Source organism: Ammodytes marinus (assembly GCF_949987685.1).
Source record: "Ammodytes marinus genome assembly, chromosome: 6".
Classification (NCBI taxonomy): domain Eukaryota; kingdom Metazoa; phylum Chordata; class Actinopteri; order Uranoscopiformes; family Ammodytidae; genus Ammodytes; species Ammodytes marinus.
This window is the reverse complement of record NC_137235.1, coordinates 31984809-32011064: the sequence shown is the minus strand read 5'-3', so window position 1 is coordinate 32011064 and position 26256 is coordinate 31984809. Positions and strand designations below refer to the sequence as shown.

The following is a 26256-nucleotide window of genomic DNA, read 5'->3' as shown; positions in this document are numbered from 1 at the left end:
TCGACTGAAGCAACATTTCACTTCAAGAGATAAATCTCCATGTGTAAGTGAAGAGTCTTGTGTTTTAACAGCTCTGACCCATAGACTGTACAGATACTCTGCCCGTCATAACAGCATTAAACCCGTCTTCCAAGTAAGGGTGCTGTCTGCAGTGGAACCATAGGGTTACCGTTCACTGCCAAACAGTGCTGTGCTGAACCCAACTGTGCTGCCTACTGGAAACCATGCTATAAAGATCAATCTGATTAATCATATACAAGAAATAAAAGGTGATGGTTACGTAATACATTCAAATATCATTTTAAAGCTTAAATGACGCCATGCCAAACAAGGAATTTTAAGGTTGAAAACACATACATGCACACATGTTTTTTGTCTACCTGGTGTATTCGTAGAGTGCAGGTACAATGCTTGAGTACTGTCTTCTTATGGCCAGCAGACCTCCAATATAACCACACAGGATCAACAGCTCACTGCGTGCTCTATACACACACACACACACACACACACACACACACACACACACACACACACACACACACACGCACGCACACACACACACACACACACACACACACACACACACACACACACACACGCACACACACACACACACACACACACACACACACACACAAAGACTTGGATGATGATCAAGATCATGCATGACAGCATGATTGAAAATAACTAAAATAACTATTAATACTTCTTACTCAGTCCACTTGGACATTATAAGGCAGTCAGTTCTGATGTAACTTATCAGGTCCAGGATTGGTTGGACACTATCTACCGTCCAATCAGATCCAGTCAGCTGTTCTAGGGAGAAGGAAAATGAAAAAGAGTTTCTGATTTATCACTGCTTTTCTAAAGAAAGATTTAGATTATTATTCTTCAGTTTTACAATGCAAAAGTTACAATCAAAAAGGAATGTTTACAACCAAATGAGTCACTTTATATTATGTCTTGCTTTAAAGCTGTGGTATATGATTTCTGGGGTATATGATTTCTGATTGGTCAAAGTTAACATGAGCTGTACACTTTGACCAATCAGAGCGAGGCTCCGATTCTCTGTTCTTATTGGCTGTTGGGACTGTCCATTCACTTTGGCACAACTTTGTTTGTGTAGAGCGTGTCAGGGAGGGACCATTGGGAGGGACCAAAGAGAACAATTGGAGTGATTGAGGTATTTGGATTCGAATCTCTATCCCAACTGCCATTTTCTCCCCAAATCCTCCACCCCAGCTTTACGAACACTCAATGTGCACATTTCAGTGCTGTTAGGAGCAAAAGGAACAAAGCATTCAGTGCCAGTAAGTGTAATCAGGTCCTGTATTTTGCCTATTATTTTGGCTAGGTATCTAAACACATATACACAAAGAAACAGAGTGGTCAATACCTTTAACATGATCAATCCCTATCCGAAGGGCATTCACAGGTTCACAGCTCAGCAGGTTGAATTTAACTTCTGAAAACAAATCTCCTTCACTCATGGCTCCTTCTGCCAAGGCCTTACACTCCTCTGATGAAGGGAGGCCGCACTGGAATGACAAACAACAAAACACAGTCACAAGCATCACAAATGAATATTGACAACACCACACAGTATCTCCATTACGGTTTTATTCAACACATGACTACAATTTAGTCAGACCAGTTGAAAAAGAGACTTGCTTAGAGTTATTACATTCATGTAGCTATTGCTGGTTCCTAACAAATCCACGCTGTCAACCTGAATCCCAGCTGTATATATTCATAACATATGTTTTGGGGAAAATGGCAGAGAGACAGCGTTAGTCGTTGTGTTCTTTACATACTTCTGGAGGAAAGAGAGACTGTTCTCATCAGTGGTGTCGTTAAGTGGAATGGAGATTTCAGTATCTTCTGAGCTACTGTAGACAATCACTTTCTTTTGGTGACCAGCGTATACATCCATGCCAATGGCACGACTCTCACAAATTTACTTTGTACTAGCTGCTCCGCCCTTGTAGAACCAACTGCCACCTGGCATATGCGATTCCCCCTCCATTTCTGCTTTTAAATCAAGGCTCAAAACCCATCTGTACACCCTGGTTTTTCCTCCCCATTAACTACCTTTGCACTACTATCTTTGTTTATATGTGGATGTCTGGGCTTTATGTCTTTTATTTTTGTTATTGTTATTTTACCATAATTTTTTACCTACTGAATGCACTATGTTCAGCACTTTGGACAGTGCAAACTGTTATAAATGTGCTTTTATAAATACATTTTACTTACTTACTTACTTACTTACTTACTTACTTACTTATAACTGACCCCAGGCCCTCTGGCACAAATGAACCCCAGAATTTTGGATAATAAGCATGATGCAGCAGTTTAGGGCTGACATTGTGCTAACTATATAGACACAAAGTGTAGCATACTAAAGCACTAAAACATGTGTCAAATGTTTTCAAACGTGTCTATAATTGTTCAGACACAATAATCAAAAAAACCTTGATCATGGAAATTTTACTTTGAAAGGCAAAAACTGTTTTTTTTAGCTTAAATGTTTTAGCTTATTCCATGTTTCTCCCTTCTTTACAGGATGAGTCCAAGGGATGGTTCTTCTTAAATATGTGGTCACATTTCCTATTTCTTCTATGGTTTTCTAGAAACAAGGGGTGGCACAACTTCCCCAATGGCACAACTCACCCCACTCTCCCCTACAAGGCTACCAATTGAATTCAATAAAACATTTGATAATATAATATGTTTGTGATAGGGTGAACGCTCTTGGCAGTCTTCAACGAAACTCATTCAATGTTCTACAGGGAGAGATAGATGGCAGAATGCAGCCTAGAAAGGCATACAGGTATTCCACTGGCTGCTTTCACGCTAAGTTTCTTGTCATACTATAATATGTCTTTACACAAGACCAGGGACCAAACCTGCTCATGGATGAAGTATTTCAAAGGAGCACTGTCCAGTCTGTTGCTTTACCCATGGTCTTGTTGTAATGTGTGTGCAGTTGTAAGCTAATACCTGCAGGGATGTAGGTATTGTTACTATGATCAACCACATTTATGCTTGTGATCTCAGCCATTCATCCAAGTAATTTCATGCTTGGGAAAATGCTTAAAAAATAATGGCTTTCAATGCTGTACCTAGTCAGTGTGTAACTATTGCTTGTACCATTTAATTTGTTGCTTTTGCATTTTCGAGTCGCAGAAGTCAGCAATTGTTGCAGCGCTCTTTTTTCACTGGATCCGGATACGACTTAACAAGTGCATTGACTGTTCTGGACATGTCCCTTGGCCACCGCTTGGATTTTGATGCGCATCTATTAGCAACGTTACAGCAGCATTGCATGGAAAAACTGTTTTCACAGTGTTCTACAGAACCTTCAGAGCCAAAATGCTTCACACAGCAACACACACACCAAGTGTAGAGTAGATCGGACCAAGAGAAACGTGTTCCATTATAGTTAGATGATTGCCTACTCACCCTTTCATGGAATTGGTCAACTTCCTCAGTACTTCCAGGGTAAAATGCACACAGCTTAGCCACTAGAATGTGGTTGTCAGGAATCATTTGCAGTAGTTCGGCTGAAAGCTCCCTAAATGTAAACAAGGTAAAGATTAGATTACTTTGTACAGACCTTCAAAGCCCAAACTGATAGAAGCGGAGATGAATGTTAGGTTATTACACAGGGGTGGCAGGATGGCCTTACAGGTCACAATTTAACCATGAGGTTGCTGCTTCAATCACCGGCACCGGACAGGAGGGTTTTATTTGTAACATTAGTGTAGGCTGGTATTAGATCTACGGTGCCCACCACCTCTACCATTGTGTCCTTGAGCAAGGCACTTAACCCCAAACAGCTCCAGGGGCGCTGTACTAATGGCCGAACCCTGCGCTCTGACCCCCTCTGAAGTGGAAAACTTGAGAGGAAAGAGACACCTTTCAATGTGCCCTGTGTACAATTTACTAAAATGTAATTTACTTAACTTAATTCTTAAGTCTGAGCCCAAGTATGTTGGCGATCGACATCTACTGGCCTGCTACATACTGTATGTACAATTCAATATTTTGGAGGTGAGCTCTCTGCCTAAAGTAGCTGGGCAATATGTCATGTTGAAGTCAAACGTAGTCTATAAACCAATTTACAACTGGCTCAACACCAAAACCACTTATAATAGAAATTTAAATGAACTGGTCACATGAAGGTGATTATAAGCTGGCTGTATATGCTAAAAAAAATCATGGTGGCAATATTAAGAGATCAAGATCAGATGACTTAAAAAGTAAGAACAAGCAAAAATACATACAGTCAGTGGCAACTGGTCATTAGGGGCACGTGGGACGAAGCCCCACCTACTCTCAAAAAAAAAAAATATATATATATATATATATATATATATATATATATATATATATATATGTATATATATAGGGGAGAATGGGGTAGTCTGAGCCACTTTTTACATTTGCTCCCCTCTAAGCGAGCTAAAATTATTTATCACTCAAATTTACACATTTCCCATTAATTCAGGATGTTTCCTAGAAATGGGCATTAGCAGAATTTTTTCAAGACAAAGGGCAGTGAAAATATGATTGTTTTAAAAAAAGTTGTCATGTGGCTCACTTTACCCCAGCTAAAAGTGAACCAGCTGGGGTTAAACTGATCCACTTACTTTTTTTTTTTATTGTGGACAGTCTAAGGCACACCTGTGCACTAATCATGATGTCAGATCAGCATCTTGATGTGGCACACCTGTGAGGTGGGATGGATTATCTCAGCAAAGCAGAAGTGCTCACTATCACACATTTAGACAGATTTGTGAACAATGTTTGAGAGAAATGGTAATATTGTGTATCTGGAATGAATTTTAGATTTTTAAGTCCATCTCATGAAAAATGGGAGCAAAAACAAAAGTGTTCCGTTTATATTTTTGTTGAGTGTATATATATATAGCTATATATATTTTTTTTTACTTGTTTTGCATATGTATATATATATATATATATATATATATATATATATATATATATAAAAGGTCTGCGCTTTTAGTTAATTTTTAGCCGACCCTAGCTTGCTTCTTCAGATTGCGTTCGTCTGATTTGTGTCTCTGCCATGTCCATGGTCTCTGCAGTAAGACTACGGCAGCCGTGTGAGCCAGTCAGATTTGGGCCGATAGGGCTAAGGGGCAAGATCGCCTTTCGCCACTCCAGCTGGCTCCAGCCCAAAAAAAATGTTTTAATCCCGGTAAAGGGTTTTTTACTGGGAGTTTTTTCTCAGCCGAGCTAAGGGTGTAAGGGTTAATATAGGGTAATATTGTATCATATTGTATGGAATGTAAAGCCCACTGAGGCAAATGTCTATTTGTGATATTTGGATATACAAATAAAACTGATTTGATTTGATTTGGCAATGTGTATTTGTCTTGAAAATCTGAAATGCGCATGCTCAGAGTATTTCTCTGTTAAAGTGGACGGAGATTATTTTACCTCAATAGGTGATGCCCCTCCAGCACTGGAAAGGACATATATGGTTCGTTCCAGTAATACTGTGACAGTAATGCCGCGAAAAGTCCAGTTGCCCGAAGAAGAGAAGGACGGAGAAGGATAACTTTGCTAACACAAAGATGTCAGAGGCACACAAAAACGAAAACGAGTCGACAACATGAATGAAGTAGATCCTTTTTGGAGCACAGGTTTGAGACCCTTAGTCTGGAAGAGAAATTGGTAGTAAAACGGCTTGGTGCCCACGATCCACCGGATTTTGCTGCTGGCAAAATCGAACTGTGGATATTATGTGGAGAGGTAGCCTATGCTATGCTAAAGAAGGCTAACGGCTATCGATCATAAGAAGGCACTCTTCTGCTTCCCTTGTTTGCTGTTCGGTGGAGAAGGTATTTGGTCGAGGACGGGATACATACAAGGATTTAAAAAACCTTTCTGAGAGGATGAGATGAGAGCAGCAATAGTCAGCTGGATGCTGTTGGGTCTATGCTGGACAAGTGAACGTCGCTGTATTGACGGGGCCGCCTTTCTCTTCAAATAGCCTAATAAGTGCTTTGGTGAGTGAAATAATGCTATTCTGTTTTGCTATCGATTGAAATTGATATTGAATATGGCGTCGGAGTGTCAGTGTTTTCATGTGTCAGTAGCATTTGAAGGTTTGTGTTTTTGTTGTTGACTAGAATGGATCTGTGTGCTGCTGGTTGTGCTTATGTTAAGGGCGATCATCAGCAATAGTTGTTGTTGTTGTTGCCGATGCCATCGGAGTGTATGTTGTGAAGAGTGAGAGCTTTTTTATTTATGTAACATATATTATTACTTTGAAAACTAAAGAGTTATCTGTGATTTTATTAGCCTGCCTTTATCTGACACCGCAGCAGCCCGCAGCGCGCAACCTACAGCAGGCTACTCAACGGAATCTGTCTGTTTAAAATCACGGCATTAAAAGCACCAAATGACTTGCTTTAACGAATTTCGTTAGAATATAACATGAAGAATTTTAGAATATTATTTCCATGAAGCCGTTTAGCCAGAAAGTGAGCGATCATAAGTAAAAATGCTCTCGCTGTCTCTCCTATGCTCTGTCTCGAGGGGCATAGTGGCTCATCCTCGCTGCTGTCCAAGGCATTTGAGATGCAGCATTTATTTTATGCTCATAGTTAATCATATAGCAGTGCTGAAACGAAAGCTTCTCTCTGAAAATCGCGATCCGATTGCTTGTCCCTAACCTTAGATAAACAGAGACATGTCCCCGAACTGACTGCGCGATAGGAACTGTACAGTGAAACAGCCGCCTCCCTCGTTAGTTTCAGTCTACAGCCTACAATGCTAATATAACCACCACCTGCGCATGGAAAACGTTTAAATAAAGCCTCTTATTTTTATTAGGAATTATTGAGCTGTTTTGTCGTCAGAAAATTAAGAAGTACTTCAGCAGATTGTCTGCGATGTATATCCTATGAGAGACACAGTGTGGAGCTGCTGTCATAGTGAGTCCATAACTCTGCAGAGTAAACTGGGACCTGTGTCAGTTTTTGTGGTATTTTATCACTATGAAGTTTGGTTTTAGTCATTAACTGATTATTGTAATAATAATAATTGATAGGTTTTATATAGCGCTTTATTGCCTAGGCACTCAAAGACGCTTTACATTTCCTGGTTCAATTCGTTCACACTCAGTCATACCGGTGGTGGTAAACTACGAGAGTAGCCACAGCTGCCCTGGGGCAGACTGACGGAAGCGTGGCTGCCATTCAGCGCCTACAGCCCCTCCGACCACCACCTCAAACATACAGCAATCATACACATTCACACAGGGCAAGGTGGGTGAAGTGTCTTGCCCAAGGACACAACAACCATGACACAGGTGGCCGGGCGGGGATTGAACCGCCAACCCTTGGATCGTTGGCCAACCCGCTTAACCACCTGAGCCACAGTCGCCCCGTAGGGGTTCACCAGATGTGCTGACATTAGACAAGTAGCCAAGCGTGCATTTTTCACATTGAGTCCACTGTGACCATAAAGCAGGGGTGTCCAAACTTTTTTCACTGAGGGCCACATACAGAAAAATCTACGAAGGGCCGGGCCACTTTGCAAAAATAACACATTTATCAGGACATGTAGCTGCTCTGATGTTTAGTTTCATAGTGTCTTCGTAAATTGTAATCCTTCTTCACGGCAACAATTTACTTGCACATTAAACAGATACATTCCCCCTCTTGTTAAATGCCATTGATACACCCAGTTTTCTGCTTTTGCGTCCAATGTCCAGCTGGGTGAAAATAGTAGCCAGCCGAGAAAAATAAAATATTATGCAGGGTCCTCTGGGATGGCTCTTTTTCTTTCATGAGACATATTTCTCTGTAATATAATGAGTGCATTTAAATTATTTAAAAATTAAAAGGACCATATTACATTATATTTTTTAAATGTGCCACGGGCCAATCAATCAGTTTTGACACCCCTGCACCAGTGGGTTAACAAAAAAATGCACAAAAAAAATATATATATATTTTTTTTTTTTTCAAAGGGCCATATTACATTATATTATTAAAATCGGCCGCGGGCCAATAAAAAGCGGACACCCCTGCCATAAAGTCACAAATGTTCCCTTCAAGGGAAAGGCTGTCTGAATTAGGCTTTACTAAGTTAGTCCGATGCTGTGTTGTCACTTGAGTCAGTTAGTTAAGATGCAGTTTGAGGTTCACGCTCCACACAGCTGCTGCTGGAGCCACCGGGAGTTTTTGCTCCACGTGAGAAAAATCTAATATTTGCAGTTTGCATAATCTATTTGAAATGTATATACATTTTTTGATCGTTCAAGATCTAGTCCTCATTCAAGTGTACTGTGTAGGTTATGTCACGCAAGAGAAACGATAATAGTCAGCTATCACCTCAACATGAGGCTAAAATGTGAAAGTGCACAATGATGTGAACAACTCATTTTGTGTTTATAAAATCGTCAGAATGCGAGAAATAGTGTCTTTGAAGCTCAAATTTTTCCTGGGGGGGGGACCCCAGACCACCCTTTTTGATGTCAGCCCCACCTGTTTTTTACACCTAGAAACGCCACTGCATACAGTACAATGTTTTACAAGAGAACATTAGCACAAAGAAGTCAAAAATGGACCAGTGTTAGTTTGGATTACAGAGGAAACATGGAGTATATCCACAAACTGGACCTGCATGGACTGAGACATACCATGTAGGCGTGGTCATGTACTTCTTGGCCAAGAGTTCAAGGCAGTATGCAGTGCTCTGATTGGCTGCCTCTCCTAGGACCAGGCCCACACATGCAGCCAACTCCAGCTCATTCCCACGGATCAGACTCCACATGGCAAACTAAAACACATAAAACACACAGACACACACATTTCAGCTACATTTTAATATAAGTTTTCTTTTTAATTTCAATAATCAGTAAAGATAAAGGGCAGACATGAAACTAAAGGTTATATGCACATGTTGACTCGGTGTGTTACCTCAACGTTGTCCACAGCTAGGTGGCAGCATGCTGCTAGGACAGAGCATCCGTCCTGGAAGTAGGACTCTGCTAGGTCCTTGCATACTGTATGGAGGAGACTGGACAGAACAATAGTGGATTAAAGTCAGAGATTGAGAAGAAAACACTTCAGCTCGTGATGTGGTGGTTAGAGCGCCCGCCATTAGAGGCTCATTCCTCGCAAGGCAAGGCAAGTTTATTTATATTGCACATTTCAGACACAAGGCCATTCAGGAGAAGCAGGAGTCCGACCCGGGTCGTTCTCTGCATGTCATTTCCCTCTCTGCCGCATTTCATCTCCAAACTGTCCAGTAAAGCATTAAAATGCCCAAAAAATTATATTTAAAAAAAAAAACACCTCAGTCCCAAATATACTGTGGTTCATTTCAGAGAACAATTCATCAAAGTTCCTAGCAAAGATGATAAGCTTATTTTGAGTAAAGAGATATTGTTTACCACGTTTCTAGGTAGGATTGTTTGAGAGACTGTAATTGGTTGATCCATTTCCCCATTAATTTTTTTATTATTATTTATATGGGACAGTACATACAAGAACATATCAAAAGTAACCCGACAAATATTAGGTTCTAAGTAAAAAGTGTAACAGTATTGTGAAGATGTTACAATGGACATTTTCACGGTGAAACCTAATTAATTTTGGAATCTATCGGAAATGACCTGAATCCAAACTGAATTTCTTCTTGTCGAATGAGCAAACTGAAAACTTGTGATAGGGCCAATATCTGAAAGTGTAGCTCTCAATCAGTGATGACAGTAACGCGTTACTGGCAGCGCACCACTTTTTTCAGTAACGAGTAGTCTAACGCGTGACTATTTCCAAACCAGTAATCAGGTTAAAATTACTCATCAAAGTCACTGTGCGTCACTATTTCTTTCATTTTCCTTAGTAAAACATTTTACATAACTGCATATATATATATATATATAGTCACGTGGCGACCGGTGGCCACACACCCAGACTGTCAACACATGAGACGTCAGTGTGTCAGATGAATGCTTGAGAGTGAAGGGCCAAGCAAGTTAAGTTTAAAGACACTGCTACTGTCTTTGCACTTTGGAGGAATGCATTTATTTTCATGGGGGGAAAAACTTTTTTTTATCAAATTTTTTAAACCATTATTTTTATTATTTTGAAAACAGTAGGCATAGGCTACTAGCCTAGTACAAGCTTTATTTTAATATTTTAAATTATTCTTAATATCTGCATGTTTTAAATTGAGATATACGGGTTTCAAAACCTGTAAAGTAACTTGTAAAGTAAAACCTGTAAAGTAACTTGTAAAGTAAAACCTGTAAAGTAACTTGTAACTAGTAATCTAACTTAGTTACTTTTTTTAAATCAAGTAATCCGATATCTAACTTAGTTACTTTTAAGATCAAGTAATCAGTAAAGTAACAAAGTTACTTTTTAAAGGTAACTGTGGCAACACTGCTTTCAATTTAAATGTTGTTACTCATGACTTATGTCACTGCAGTGTTTGTCTCAGTTAAAAATAATGAATTGCCCTAATAATATTGTTCATTGGTCAAAGTGTTTGAGTGTGTGTGTGTGTGTGTGTGTGTGTGTGTGTGTGTGTGTGTGTGTGTGTGCCTGTGCATTTCGAATTTGTTTAAGTGTGTGTGTGTGTGTGTGTGTGTGTGTGTGTGTGTGTGTGTGTGTGTGTGTGTGTGTGTGTGTGTGTGTGTGTGTGTGTGTGTGTGTGTGTGTGTGTATGCGTGTGCTTTACCTCTGGTATTGTTGTCTGTTGTCCACGTCATTAGTCGTGTGGTTGACTTGGGAGCTTTGAGGTGCACGAATGTTCCCTTCACATGCTCCCTTAAAAAAAATATACATATATTATTTCGGATCAATATTACATCTAGCATTAAAATGACTTTCAGGTAGCTATTGTTTTTAGTCTTTGTCCTGCTTCACTCGTTATGCCAACCTCCTCCTCATGCACCTATCAGTAACCATTCATAAAGCGTTTGTCTTGGTCTCATTGACTTCACTGGCTCCCAGTACAATACCGCATCCAATAGAAAACCCTACTCCTCACCTTCAAAGCTCTCCACAACCTAGCCCCCAATTACCTCTGCGACCTCCTCCAAGAATACACTCCCTCCCGCTCCCTCCGCTCATCCTCTGCTGGACTACTATGTATCCCCACATCACGCCTCAGTACAATGGGTGCCCGGTCATTCAGCACCCAGGCTCTAGAACTCCCTCCCCCCACACATAAAACAATCAGACACCATTAAAACCTTCAAGTCACAACTCAAAACTCACCTGTTCAAACTCGCACACAACCTATAACTGGTCACTGTCTTGATTGTCTGTTTGTTTTGTTTTGTTTTTCCACAATGTCTTGTTTTTAATGATTGTATGATGAATTTATGCTCTGTAAGGTGACCTTGGGTGTCATTATTATTATTGCTCCATACCTCTGCTATTATTAAGGCTTCTAGTAGTTGTCCCCTGCCGGTGAAGAAAGATACCAGTTTTTTAATGTCTCCTGTAGCAATGCAGTATGGGATAGTGTCATCATTATCCTCTGTCATCAGCTGCTCAGCTCTCCTGAAACGTCACATATACAAATATCAAGTTAAACTGGAACACAAACAACATTTAACACACAAAGGTTTATATTCTTTTTTTTATTATTATTCTAATGAGTGATGATCCCAGTTAATCCTCATAACTGAATTAACAAACGTTCCTCACAGGAAAAATGTGATCCCTGGAACACTGTTTGAAGTTAGAAAAGCTTCCTGAAAAGTTAGTTTCACCATTGTCATTTACAGAAGCAAGGCCCACAGTTTTCATTTACAATCATATTCTAGTCTCACATTTGTCTTTAGAGTAAACATTGTCCTCTGGGGACATTTGAATGCACACAAACATTTAACATTTAAGTTAACTTGGGTTCTCAGAATTATTCATTTTATCTGGTCATTTAGATCTGGTAAAACAATACAAAAAAAACAAGCCCTTTACAGACTTAACAGCCAAAGAAGGGCTCTATTAGTCCACATGAGGCATGCAGGGGGCGCTTCCTAATAGCTGGCATTCTGACATGTCCAAGCAGGAGTAGTCAGGTGCACATATTAACATTAATCATGGCTGCATTCCATTTAGGTAGGCAAGTTCAGGGCCCAGGCAGTTTACATACTGGCTCACTGACTCTGCTTACTAATGTGTAACACACATAACTGGAGAAAAAACACACGGAATGGGACATGCAATATGTGTTCTTAAATTTCCACCTGCTTTACCTCTGCATGAGTTTCTTCCAGTACTTCATGGAGACTCCCGGTGCCACTGATAATGCTTTCTCCCACTGAAAGACAGACAATAATGCTAATTCTCTATTAGGGTTCATTGACACTGTGTCAATATATTATTGTAATTTCTGACATTTTTTAATAAAAAAAAAATATATTAAATAAAATCTCAGACCCGGGGTTCAAGTCAATGCATGAATAAGAGAGAAATAAAAATAAAAACGCAAATTATTATTATTATTAGTATATTATAGTTATATGTGTATTAAGTGAAAATAAAATAAATATATGAATGCCAGATATAGGTCGGCCATGCTCTTTGTTAGTATAATACACTTGGTATACAAAGGCCTAAGGTGGAGCTAGCCAATGATTAACCAACATTAAATATTAAAACGGTCGGTCACAGTAGCAGGATCTCACACACACACACACACACACACTCACTCACTCACTCACTCACTCACTCACTCACATTCTATCATGTTCATCGATTTTGATGATGAAGTCTACTTCTTCTTTTTTTAATAAACAAAAGCATACTTTCTCACTAACTTTTTCCCTATCCTATCATATGGCTATCACAGCCCAAACAGTAGAGCCACCTTTAACAGACCCAGTCTCCGTACAAACAAGCTCACGCTAATGACGATGCTCATATTACCCACCCCCATGGTTCCACATCTATGAGATTTAATGTTGCTATACAACCCAATCCTAGACCTACATAACCTCTAACAAACAGTACATGTAAATGTGTCAGTAGACACCATGTGTACTACAGGAGCTTTCCTCCTGTCCATCCTCTGCTGTCTCCTGGCTGTCCTGTCCTCCTCCAGCCCTAGGGTCCCCTCCTTACACATCTGCGTTGGCCATGACTTAACTGGCCGTACAACACTCTGCGGGGCAGTCGGTCCTGGGGCATTCTCACCACATGTCTAAGCCATCTCAGCTGGTGCTGGGTGACCAGAGTCTCAATACTTCTACAGTTGGTCTTTGCAAAGATTTCAGAATGGGGCACATGATCACGCCAAGTGATGCCAAGGATACGCTGCAGACAGCGCATGTGAAAGTTCTCCAGGGACCTGAGGTGGCGGCTGTAAGTGACCAAAGCCCCACAGCCGTACAGCAGAGTGCTGATACAGACATCATGGTACACAGACACCTTGGTGTGGAGGTTTAAGTCACTGTTTTGAAAGACCTGGTGTCGCAGTCTACCAAAGGCAGCAGATGCTTGCCTGATGCAGTTCTGGACCTCTTCATCAATGCTGCAGTCATCGGAGAGCATACTCCCCAGGTATTTAAATGACAGAACTACTGATAGCTGTTCATCAGCAACAGTAAGGACAGGCATAGTGGAAGGGGGGCTGACAAATGACCTCTGTTTTGGTGGTGTCGATGGTTAAACCCATCCTGCTGTATGCTCTGGCTGCAGCATTAAGGACAGACTGGAGCTCTTCTGGAAAGTGAGCAACAAAAGCGCCATCCTCTGCATACTGCAGTTCAAGGACCCTTTCATCAAGCATTTTGGTGGTAGCTTGGAATCACCTGATATTAGGGACTACAGATACAATTAGCTGGGACAGCCAAACTTAAGGAGGATGTCCCACAAACGTTCTCTCTGAACAGAGTCAAATGCTTTGGAGAGGTCGACAAAAGCTATAAAAACATCCTGATGTTGTTCCCGGCACTTCTCCTGAAGTTGCCGTGCTGTAAAGATCATGTCGGCCGTACTCCTGCTTTTTCTGAAGCCACATTGTGATTCAGGCAGCATTGACCCTGTGATGTTACTGACCAATCTGTTCAGCATCACCTTAGCCAGGACCTTACTTGCAACAGCCAGTAGTGAAATACCCCTACTATTGCCACAGATAGCCTTATCACCCTTGTTCTATAAATGGTGACAATGTTGGCATCTTTCCATTGTTGAGGAGTTTTCTCTTCAGTCCAGACTTCAGTGATATACTGATAAAGAGTTTTCGTACATTGGAATCCTCCCTGCTTAAGGAGCTCAGCTGGGATCTTGTCATTTCCAGGAGACTTGTTGTCCCTGAGGGAACAGATAGCTGACTGAACCTCAGAAAAGCTTGGTGGCTGATTAAGGGTGTCAATTTGGGAGCGATCAGGCAATTCTTCTAAAACGGTGAGGTTCACATCAGACTCCTGATTAAGGAGGCAATCAAAATGATTGGCCCACCTCAACAGAATGTCATTTTGATCTTTCAAAAGTGTCCGACCGTCTGCTGACCTCAAAGGAGTGAAGGAGCAATTTTGTTGGGCCTTATATTATTTTTAAAGCATTGTAAAAAATTACGGATCATTTATATTGAAATAATACTGAATTTTTACCGCCTTTTTCAGCCGATCCGAGTGGTCCTCTGAACTTCCTGCCTCGCTTTCTCCCATTGCTCCCTTGCAATACTGCAGGACGGATTTCTGAGGGCTTTACGATGCAATCTATGCATATTCTCAAGCATGTCATAAATGGTGTCAGAGTTTTCTTCAAACCAATCTTGGTGATTCTTACTCTTAAAGCCGACTGTTTGGGCTGCTGCGTCATAGATAGCAGAGCTAATGGAGGTCCACTTCTTCTCCAAAGTGTCTGACTTTACTGACAACTCAATGTCCTTCAGCTTCCCAGCAACAGAGCTACGGAAATCATTTCTGACATGCTCGTTCTGAAGGCGGGTGCAATTCAGCTGCCTCCTATTACTTCCTTTTCACCGCATGGGAGGGCCAACTGTCTTTTGGATCTTTGCCACTATCATACGAAGACCTGTCCAGCAGTCTGCACCTCCTCATGGCACGGGTGATGATTATGTCACTGATGTCACATTGTCTAACAATAACAAAGTCAATCATGTGCCAGTGTTTTGACAGAGGGTGCATCCACAAGGTTTTGTATTTGTTCTTGTTCTTGTCCTTGCGTTGTGAGTAAAGGCATGAGGCAGCAACGGTTAACTAACGTGGACTGCTGCCGAGTGTTGCCCGCCACTTCCTGTGTCTGTCCTTTCAAAATAAATTCTGACATGGTAATGCCATATATTGTGATTCATTTTGACAAGGTGCAGCTCCTAAAATAATTTTTTAAGTTATCCATTTTGGGAAGAATTTTATTTAGTTCAAAATCAAGTTTTATTCACATCCATCATGCAGGTACAATGAATGGAGTAAAATATCTAATATTTTGCTTCTAGGAGAACTAGCTCAACAAGTCAATATAGTTATAGTAGATTTTATCTGACATGGACATGACAATGTCATTGGAAGAACCAGATGCATTGTTTACAGTGTGTTAGCATAAATGCTAGTTTTCAACATCTGTCCACAGGAGGCTTTTTAAAAACAACAAAATAAACTAAACAAAACAGAAACAAGATCAAATACTGATAAAAAACTGAAAATTAAAAGAGTAAAAATGCAGTATACAATGGAGTACAGAGCAGCAATATAATGAGTCAAATATATATATAGGCTACGTAGAGTAAAACAAAGGCAGCATGATCAAACAATAAACCAGTTGTAAATTAACACACACAAAACTCGGAATTTGATGTAACTTACAAAGGATAATATGAATCATCCATCAGGGTCAATGGGGTCAGGTCCTATCTGCGTGCCAGCAGCATGGGAGTACCGCAAGGGTCTGTACTTGGTCCACTGTTGTTTTCTATGTATATCAATGACCTACCAAACTGCTGTTGGGGTCCAACTGTCAAATGTATGCTGATGACACTGTTATCCATGTGTCCAGTAAAACACCCAGCTTAGCAGGTGAGCACCTGACACAAGCATTACTCAGCATTTCAAAATGGCTTGAGCTGTCTCAGTTGACCATTAATGTGAAGAAACCCGTCTCTATGTGCTTCTCCATCCGTAATAGACCTGTCACCGATGTTTTTGAGGTACGGATCAAAAATGAATTAATTGAATCAGTAAATTAAGTAAAATATCTGGGCATCATCCTGGATAAGAATTTAAAATTTGTTACGCAGGTTAAGTATGTTGCAAAGAAGGTCAAACTAAATCTAAACTGTTTTCGTTTCATAAGAAGGGACTTGTCATGTCAAACGGCCAAATTATTTATGCACGCTATGATTTTTTTCTCATTTGTCATACTGTATGTGCCAAAGCAAATGTATTCACGTAGAAAAGCTTCTATCATACGTGTTGATGAACTACCAACATATGAAACCATGTTATGCTGATAACTGAAGATTAGCCTGAAATGCTAAGAGAGGTAGTTTTTCTCAAATTGTGGTGGTGGGGGAAAGTGAGCCAAATGCTGTGGGGGAAAGTGAGCCACTGTCTCACTTTCCCCCACCATGAGGCACAAGTTAAGTTTAGTTTTAAACATATTTCAATGTAATATTACATGACATGTGTTTTATTTTAATGTCATACACATTGTAGAAAAGCCATCATGCCAAGGAAATACACCAGGAAGACGACCTGGGGCAACCACACGGAAAGATCACCTTCTCATCTTTCCCTGTAACCTTCAGGGCTGGAATGTAGAGTAGGCCTAGTTGTAGAGTATGACAGGCTGATGTTATAATCCAGTTGGGTCTTCTCCTGTGTTCTGAGTCCCAGCCTGTTCTCACTGGTTCTGATTTTCCTATGCTTTGACCCCCAGACACTAGCTGGCTCTAAGGGTCCTGTGTTCTGACCCCCAGACTGTGTTCTAATCTAACTGGTTCTATCTTTCATTTGAATCTTATTAAAACCTTTTGAATTATAATATGTTGTATTTGATTTTGTTCAGAGTTACTTTCAAGTGTTTAGAAATTTTGCTTTGCTTAATTGACCAAACCCCATCATTCTTTTAGTAGTCCGACATTAGTTCTGGAATGTGTGGCTAGCTTTCAGGATTCTTACTGTTACAATATGTGTTGTTATGGTAGTTTCAGAGTGGAAAAAGTAAGTGGATCAGTTTACCCCACAGCTGGGCTAAAGTGAGCCACATGAAAACTTTTTTTAAAACAATCATATTTTCACCGCCCTTTGTCTTGAAAAAAGTCTGCTAATGCCCATTTCTAGGAAACATCCTGAATTAATGGGAAATGTGTAAATTTGAGTGATAAATCATTTTAGCTCGCTTAGAGGGGAGCAAATGTAAAAAGTGGCTCAGATTACCCCGTTCTCCCCTATGTAATCACTGCATTCAAAAGAATTCATTATATTACAGAAAAATATGTCCCGTAAAAGAAAAAGAGCACCCAGCCCATCCCAGAGGACCCTGCATAATATTTTATTTAAAATTTATATTTCTATGGTAAATCCATGTGTCTTTCCTCAATAGCTTCTAATTCATCCGACCCAGTGTCTCCAAATTATTTGTTCACACAAAATTCCTCAGATTTAGCCTCTTAATGTTCCTCTCTAATAGGCCTTTCACACCAAAATGAACCAAGAGTCAGTTCCAGGCTGGTGTTGGGGTCAGTTCAAAACTGGTTACAGCCTTATCCCAGTTATGAACCGGTTGGTTTCACATCGACCGGAGACAGCCATGGAGCCGGCAAGAGAGCAACGTCATGACGTCACTGTAAACGTGTGTGTACGTCACCCGACGCCGCTGCTCTTGTGGCTAACGCTAAAGCTACCGCTAGCTTTAAGCGCAACAACAGCGGCGAATACGTCTTATTTTTACACTTGTTGGCTCTCGCTTTGCTTTCTTAAGCAAACAGGACCCATACAGCGTATTCTCGCCGGTCAATTTGATCGCTACGTTCGGTAATTATGTTATGTTTACGTCTCGTAGTAGCGGTGTTTTTAAATATGGCGGGCATGAGGTTTGAGTTGCTCTGGTTGGTCAGGATAATCCCTCCCCCAACCGTTCGCGCAAGCAGTTCTTATCAAACCCTGCTCAATCCTGGGGTATGAGTTCCCCCGGTTTTTACGGCCCGGAGCAGGCTCTCTGGCGGTGTGAAACCAAAACACTGGCTCTAACTCCGAACAAGCCCAGAACTAGCGCCGATTTTGCGGCGGTGTGAAAGGCCTAAAAGTGCACCAGATTCATGCATTTCACATTAAAAAGGTAAAAAAAAAAATCTCCCGGGTTGTGACCTCGGCTGTGTTGTGATCTCTTCAATCAGCTCAGGCTGCCTACTGTTAATACTGCGATTAAAAAAAAAGATACATTACGTAGTATATAGGCTAATGTATATTATATGTTATTCATAAACATTTTGGAAAAAAAACATGCAAGAATCAAATCTCCCACACAGCAACACTCAAAGTTTATTTGCATATTGTGTTCTACACAATTCACAGTAAATGTGCCAAAAATCAGACGCAGAGATCTTACAAGGGCAAAAAATTTCTGCTCTGCCCAGTGTGCCCACCTAAAATTTCTACAGGTCCACCCTAATCTAACTGTCTAGAACCGGGCCTGCTGCAAAGGGGGCAAAACTGTGGAACCTCTTGCCCACTAGTCTAAAACTAGAGACTAACAGCAACACTTTTAACAGAGAACTTAAACAACGGCTCAAATCAACAGTGCTCACACAAATAATTTACAACTGGTTTATTATTTGAACATGCTGCCTTTGTTTTACTCTACGTAGCCTATACATTTGACTCATTATATTGCTGCTCTGTACTCTATTGTATACTGCATTTTTACTCTTTTTAATTATCAGTTTTTTATCAGTATTTGATCTTGTTTCTGTTTTGTTTAGTTTATTTTGTTGTTTTTAAAAAGCTTCCTGTGGACAGGTGTTGTACACTAGCATTTATGCTAACACACTGTAAACAATGCATCTGGTTCGTCCAATGACATTGTCATGTCCATGTCCAAATAAAATCTACTATACTATACAAAGTGACATTGTCTGATATGTTTTAACGAAAACTTTTTCTCAACTGACTTACCTATGACTTGTAAGTGCTGATTCCCCCATTGTGTAGAGCTGGATGTCCTTTTTGCAGACCGTACAGTTTGCCTGCCTTTGTTTTTGATGTAAACAACAGAGATGGCTGCAGATATGTTGTTTGAGTTTGAAACGGCTTTGGCCTTGACACTTAACGATTTGGGAGACGGCTATCAAATCTTTCATTAGCAAAGAAAGAGGAATGTTCTGTTTTACCGACCGACCACAGTTAAAGTTTAATTGACCAGTTAACCCCGCTGTTCGCTAAACGAACGGGGCTTAATACGTCACCTTGTTCATTGCTCTGATTGATCGTAGTGCTATCCAATTGCGTGCAGTGGTATTTGAAATGCACTGCCTAGGTGCCGCCCCTTGAGTTGGGAAGGTCTATTGATCGTGGCCAGACCCTATATCGTTCTTGATAAGGGTCGGGATTTCCAGGCTAACATTTTTCGAGCACAGTATTCAGATTTCGAGCACATTTCAAACCTTGAAAAGACTACATTTAAAATCAAGCATTTTCCAGACTTTCAAAACTGGAACTACACACCGTACCTGCCCCAGCTCCACCATCAATTCACAGTATCGTTGAATCTGTCCTAGTCTCAGGTGGATGTCTGCTGCTTCCTTCAGCCTCTCCTCTTTACTGGGCGCTCCGATCCCTCCTCCAAACTTTGACATCTTGACTATAGTCAGCTCCTGGGCTTCAGACTGACACATGACAGAGAAATGAAATACGAGACACCAATCGTAAGCTTCCATTATATTTATTTGATGTATTTTCTGAACTGATCATTCATTTAGCTTTTTTCTTTTTTATTAATGAGGCTTATCTGCAATGATAAAGGTGTAATGTATAATTAAAAATCAAGTGACATTCATAAATGGAAAAAAGTAGAATTAACGTAAAATAAGTGTCTCAATCCTTTGATCTTATGATCATTTTGTCCATTGTCTTTTTGTTATAGTGTCACAGTGTAGTTCTGCCTTTATGCGTGTGTTCATACAGCTGTAAGAACTTGGCTGAATAAATCATAAGTGGGATGAAAAACCAGCGGGTAAACCACATCTATTATCTATTATTAAGAGGGCTTATGTCCTCATCACTTACTGTTTTAAACTTGAGCAGATGTTTCATGTGCATGACTCCCTTGCTGTAGCTGGCTGGCAGCAGAGAGTCATCCTGTCCGTTAATGACTGACACCAGGTCCCACAGGTTACTGCTCCCTCCTGGAGGCTGGAATGGCAAACATTGCATATGATATATCTCCGGACTCAAATGTTAGCATGCTTATATCTGCAATAAGAAACATTGTATTTATCTTGTATTACTCCTGTATCCTAGCACCGCCTCTATTGTCTTAAATTCAGACGCCCCCCCCCTCCTCTGCAGCAGTAAACAGTCTGTCTCTGAAGCCTTCCCCCACCCCCTACCCCTCACCTGACTGCCAATTGAAACACAGTATTCTTCTTATGCTGAACTGACTTGTATAAAGGATGTGACTTGCCATGTGATCTGTGCCATTCTGTTCAGAAAGCCACCGGGCTTCCTGGATTGGATGGACCTCCATGTTCTCAAGGATCCAACAACATGAATTTTCTGTTTGTTTGTTTGTTTGTTTGTTTGTTTGTTTGTTTGTTTGTTTGTTTGTTTGTTTGATTAAATACTCTTTGCTTGATTGTTTACAGCCTTATCATCTCATTTGTATCACAACAAGGCTGTCCCAGGACAAAGGGCATACAAGGAAGATCAGAAAACACATGCAGCATGCACACTAACACAACGAAAGAAAATAAAATAGCTGGTGTAAAAACTGTGTTCAATGCCGTTGTTTTACATGTTGCCATATTTTCTTACATTTTGGAGATTTTTTTTCTAGCAGTATTGATGATTTGTAGGTAACAATGTACCACATTGTGTGTTTGCTGGCAGGATATGTGAAACACAGATTAACCTGTTAGACTGATGCTACAACATGTTGCAACTTGTAAATGCTTTGTGAATGTTTGTATAAACGTATCCATGGGACTTTTATTTAGCTTTTTTTATTGTTGCTGTGGATTCAGTGTTTCCCCACCACATGCAAGGAGCGATGAAAGGAGAAAGGGCAAAACACATCAAATGAATGGGATAAACAGGTTGGAAACATGTGTGTATTGTTCAATTTAAAACTGAAACTGATTCCTATTTGGTGAGGTGAGCCTCTATTTACATGTTCTTTTTAGTAAAGACAAGCTGTATTAAGACTTGGAGATATGCAGGCCATTTGCCACCACCATTCTTTTTTTCTTTTTTTTTAAGATATTTTTTTGGCATTTTTATGCTTTATTGATAGTGTAGAGACAGAGTTGAAATGGGGCAAAGAGGGGAGTGACATGCAGAGAACGACCGCGGGCCGGAATCGAACCTGGGTCCGCTGCTGGCCGAGGCCCATGGGGGGGGGACGCCCTACCAACTGAGCTAAGGGCGCCCCGCCACCACGATTCTTCACTTGGGAGATGGTTCTTTTGGTGGTAGGCAGAGTTGCGTTTTCGCCCAAACATGGCAGTTATGGTTATGACCAAGCATTTAAATTTTGGACTAATTTGTCCACAGAATAGACTTCCAGAAGACTTCAGGTATCTCCAGGTGCTCTCTGGCAAAGTTGTGACAAGCAGTTTTGTTCTTTTTTGAGAGCAGAGGTTTCTTCAGCAACCCTCCCATGAAAGCCATGTTGACTGGGTTTTCTTCTTATTGTGGTACCATACACATCTGTCCCAGATGCTGCAAGAAAAATCACTTTTCTTGTGGCGCTTGTGGATATTTTTGGAGAAAGTCCACTTCTAGGCAGATGTTCAGTCACTCTTAGAGCTCTCCATTTGTAGATGATTTGCCTCACGGTGGACCGATGGAGCTCAAACCTTTTTTTAATTTAATTTGTAGCTGTCCCCAGACAAATGTGCAAATCTGTTTGCATTTTTAGATTCTTAAATTATGTAATCCACAATTGTAAAAATCAGCTAGGCACAGAATAAGGTAGTTCTTAATTAGTCTTATTTGTAGTGGGACTAAAGTCTACAGAAACATACTGCTTGTGTGTACAGCTAACCTGAGGTAGAAGCACTACACATCTGTTTGTTATGGCTGTGAGATGAACAGATGAAGATACAGAAACACACACACACACACACACACACACACACAGCATCAGAGAGTGGAGAAATATCAGTAAATAACTGTTACAACTGGCTGACCGCATCACAGATATCCTGCATCACCAAGCAGGATAGTAATACTACTCTCATGCCTGTTCACTCTCTATGTTCACTGTGCTTGGCTCACTGGTCGTCCAGGTTTCCCTAGTGGAGAAGAGACGGTGTGGATCAGGTCCCTTCTCCTGCATCCACACTGGTCACTATTTATATTTGACTTTAGTATTACCATGTAAACATCTGGTCAATGATTGTATTCCTTTGTGATTTTCTATTATTTTCCGTACATATGACATCTATTGCATGATGTCCGTCCTGGGAGGGGGATCCTTTCTCTGTCAACTCTGCCTGAGGTTTACCAATTTTTAAAATCCCGTTAAAGGTTTCTTTACTGGGAGTTTTTTTCTCAGCCGAGCTAAGGGTCTAAGGGCAGAAGGTGTATGGAATGTGAAGCCCACTGAGGCAGCTGTCTATTTGTGATATTGGGCTATACATATAACATTGATTTGATTTGATTTGATATCACTTAAAATCAGCAATTGATAAATTGAGCATTTGGAATGTAGTTACCGAAAAGCATTCAGAGAACCATCGAAGCTTCTTCTCCCTGATGTCTGCGCTCAGTTTATCCAGCTCCTGCTTTATGTCTCGAGATACTTTCCCACAGAGCAGAGCAGGTGAGCCAGGTACCATGGCTGTGTCTGGGGGCACACACAACAGCACGCCGAAACATTAGCATTCAGGATGGATGGATGGATGGATGGATGGATGGATGGATGGATGGATGGATGGATGGATGGATGGATGGATGGATGGATGGATGGATGGATGGATGGATGGATGGATGGATGGATGGATGGATGGATGGATGGATGGATGGATGGATGGATGGATGGATGGATGGATGGATGGATGGATGGATGGATGGATGGATGGATGGATGGATGGATGGATGGATGGATGGATGGATGGATGGATGGATGGATGGATGGATGGATGGATGGATGGATGGATGGATGGATGGATGGATGGATGGATGGATGGATGGATGGATGGATGGATGGATGGATGGATGGATGGATGGATAGATAGATAGATAGATAGATAGATAGATAGATAGATAGATAGATAGATAGATAGATAGATAGATAGATAGATAGATAGATAGATAGATAGATAGATAGATAGATAGATAGATAGATAGATAGATAGATAGATAGATAGATAGATAGATAGAAATCAAAACTAATGTTAACATTTATTCAATTTAACCGTGCAAAAAAGATAGAAATAAAACTAATTGTAAAAGAATAGATCAAATGTAATACAACTCCATAATAGAGAAACATATGTGAGTGAGTGTGTTCCCACCAGTGTTTCCTATGGTCTTCTCCCAGGGCTGGTCTGTGATGATGCTGAGCAGCAGAGGAGAGATGAGAGGAGAGAGGGACCACAGCCTCACTGTGCTGTCTCTACTACAACTGGCCATGGTGAACGGACGGCTCTGGTGACACGTTAGACCTGCATACACACACACACACACACACACACACACACTGTGGTGAATACATTCCATGGTAGAAATAACGGTGGTGATAGGGTTCAGGTACAAACCTATATGTAAGCATGGAAAGACATCATTCAGCAAAATAACCTACAGCACTGTACTGCGTCTGTCCAAAACTAATACAAAGTTGCAGGAAAATTGAGTTAACAATTATTTTATTTTATTAATGTCCCAAATTTAGATTTTTTTTTAATAGACTTTTTACTGTTATTTGGATTTTTTTATTTGACAAACTGTAGAATTTGGATGGGTAGTTGATCTGTGGCATCAGGCCAATATCTAACGAATGGATTGCAGACATATCGGACCTGATACCAACCAATATTGGATTGTTCCGTCAGTCCTATCCATACAATATTGCATTTTCAGTAAAGGGATATAATGTGTTTGACAAAACATCATGTATCTGCAGTTCTACTAGTGAAGTGAGTAATGTTGTCTTACCATAGACATCAGCACCGTGGTCGTACACTGTATCTAGACATGTGCCATCTCTTGTGTCCCACACTCTGATTGTGTAATCCCAAGAACCTACAAGTCAATACAATATGAATGTTACACTAAAGTCTATCCGTCACACACCTGGCAGTAAAACTTCACTATACAAAAATACAACACTATAACACTTTTATAATTCAGGCCAACATAGCGATACATTTCCAAACTATAGTGTTTCACATATAGAACAATTTTACAACATTGATTTTATGGATCAAAAATAGAAAAAGTGCCCTGTATCTTCACTATGGGACAAATTGTCTCTTTGTAAGCTTGTTGTGTATTTTTAGTGTATATTGTGTATTTGTAATAACTCAAAGTAATTGTAAAAGAGGGTCACCCCTCAATTGATCTTTCGAGGTTAAATAAAGGAAAATGAATTAATATCCTGTATCAGAAGCACCCTATTAGCTGTAAACTACTGGTGGTAAACCTGAAATGTGTAAGTAAAATGAGACATGCCTTTACTGATGTTGTTGTTGTGTTTCACTGAGCTGCCACTAGATGACACTAAAGAGACATATTGAAGCACAAGAATCTAGGCAAGGCAAGTTCATTTATACAGCACAATTCAGACACAAGGCCATTCAAAGTGCTTTACAGGGGTATAAAATACATCAAGATTAGACAGATGAACAGAGGACTACCTGCTGTAGTCGAGTGAGTTTGTAACCATGGACATTGTTACTCTATAGATAGATGATAGAATCTATCGTATTGTTCTAATTCATCCACTCGCCACTTGGATACACATACACTGACAAGAAATAACATAGAAAGCCCAACAGTGTAGTGTACACATTTATATATATTATATTATATATTCATATTGAATACAATTCAAATCTAACTGTATTTTTAGAGGCATTACCTGAAATGAGGAGGTAAGGAACCTCTGTGTTCCACATCAAGCCTCTGACAGGAGCTGTGTGACCACTCAGCACATTGATACAGGCGTCCTGTGTGTAGTCCCATATACGAACAGTGCTGCATAGACAAGCAGACAGGGATTTGTCTTTAAATTAATTTTTAAATAAAAAGATATTAGCTTGTTTTAATCCTTATTTAAAGTGAAGGTATATTCAGGTATACCTTCATTCACAGTCATGTTAAATGTGACCAAGACTAGCTACGTAGATGTGGCTTGCAAAAGTATTCATACCCCTTGAACCTTTCCACTTTTTTTTAACGTTACAACCACACATGTACACGTATTTTATTGGGAATTTATGAGATGGTAAATTTGTAAGATTTGTAAACTTGTTTGCGGATCACACTGCCCCGTCCAAGCAGCATCTGAGGGAGTCCCAGGAGAGCCAAATAGGAGTACACATTTCAGAGGATGCTTGGGCTACGATGCTAAGTTACGGCCACACCAAACGCGTTTCACACGGAACGCGCTTGTCGCCCCTGGCAATGCATTCTCAATGGAGAGGCGAGCGGGCAGAGAGAAGGCGCAGCATTCTGTCAGGCGGCACGACAAGCGGGCGCACTTCGGTGCGACTGTCGCGTCCGTGCTCGTCGAACGCATGGGCGCACTCGTAGGAGCCGTTGGAAAAGTTGAGAACTGTTTATCTTTATGTCGCAGCGGTTGAAAAATCACAATCGCGCTCCTCCGCCCGTCACTTCACACGGGGAGCGCAAAGAGAAGCCGCGGGGCCAGGCGACAACGCGAGCGGAATGTCGCCTACCGTGTGAAACGGCCTTTAGGCACGTGAGGTGCGTATAAACGCGCCTAAGGCCGTTTCACACGGCGATTGTGATTTTTCAACCACCTCGACATAAAGTTAAACAGTTCTCAATTTTTCCAACGGCTCCTACAAGCGCGTGCATGCGTTCGACAAGCTCGGAAGCGACAG

At 40.7% G+C, this 26256-nt stretch overlaps 1 protein-coding gene across 1 annotated transcript in view; it reads right to left on the bottom strand.

Annotated features, from left to right (window-relative positions):
- wdr17 (WD repeat domain 17) overlaps positions 1-26256 on the bottom strand; it is a gene marked incomplete at both ends in the record, with an annotated part of 81528 nt that overhangs the window by 4778 nt on the left and 50494 nt on the right. The window contains 15 exons of the mRNA XM_080028983.1: positions 381-482; positions 714-816; positions 1397-1538; positions 3466-3577; positions 8684-8823; positions 8964-9063; positions 10732-10820; positions 11429-11561; positions 12260-12324; positions 19696-19851; positions 20252-20377; positions 22903-23033; positions 23704-23853; positions 24344-24430; positions 25269-25384. Coding sequence (XP_079885109.1) covers positions 381-482; positions 714-816; positions 1397-1538; positions 3466-3577; positions 8684-8823; positions 8964-9063; positions 10732-10820; positions 11429-11561; positions 12260-12324; positions 19696-19851; positions 20252-20377; positions 22903-23033; positions 23704-23853; positions 24344-24430; positions 25269-25384 — 1752 coding nt within the window. The remainder of the gene's footprint in view (positions 1-380; positions 483-713; positions 817-1396; positions 1539-3465; positions 3578-8683; positions 8824-8963; positions 9064-10731; positions 10821-11428; positions 11562-12259; positions 12325-19695; positions 19852-20251; positions 20378-22902; positions 23034-23703; positions 23854-24343; positions 24431-25268; positions 25385-26256) is intronic.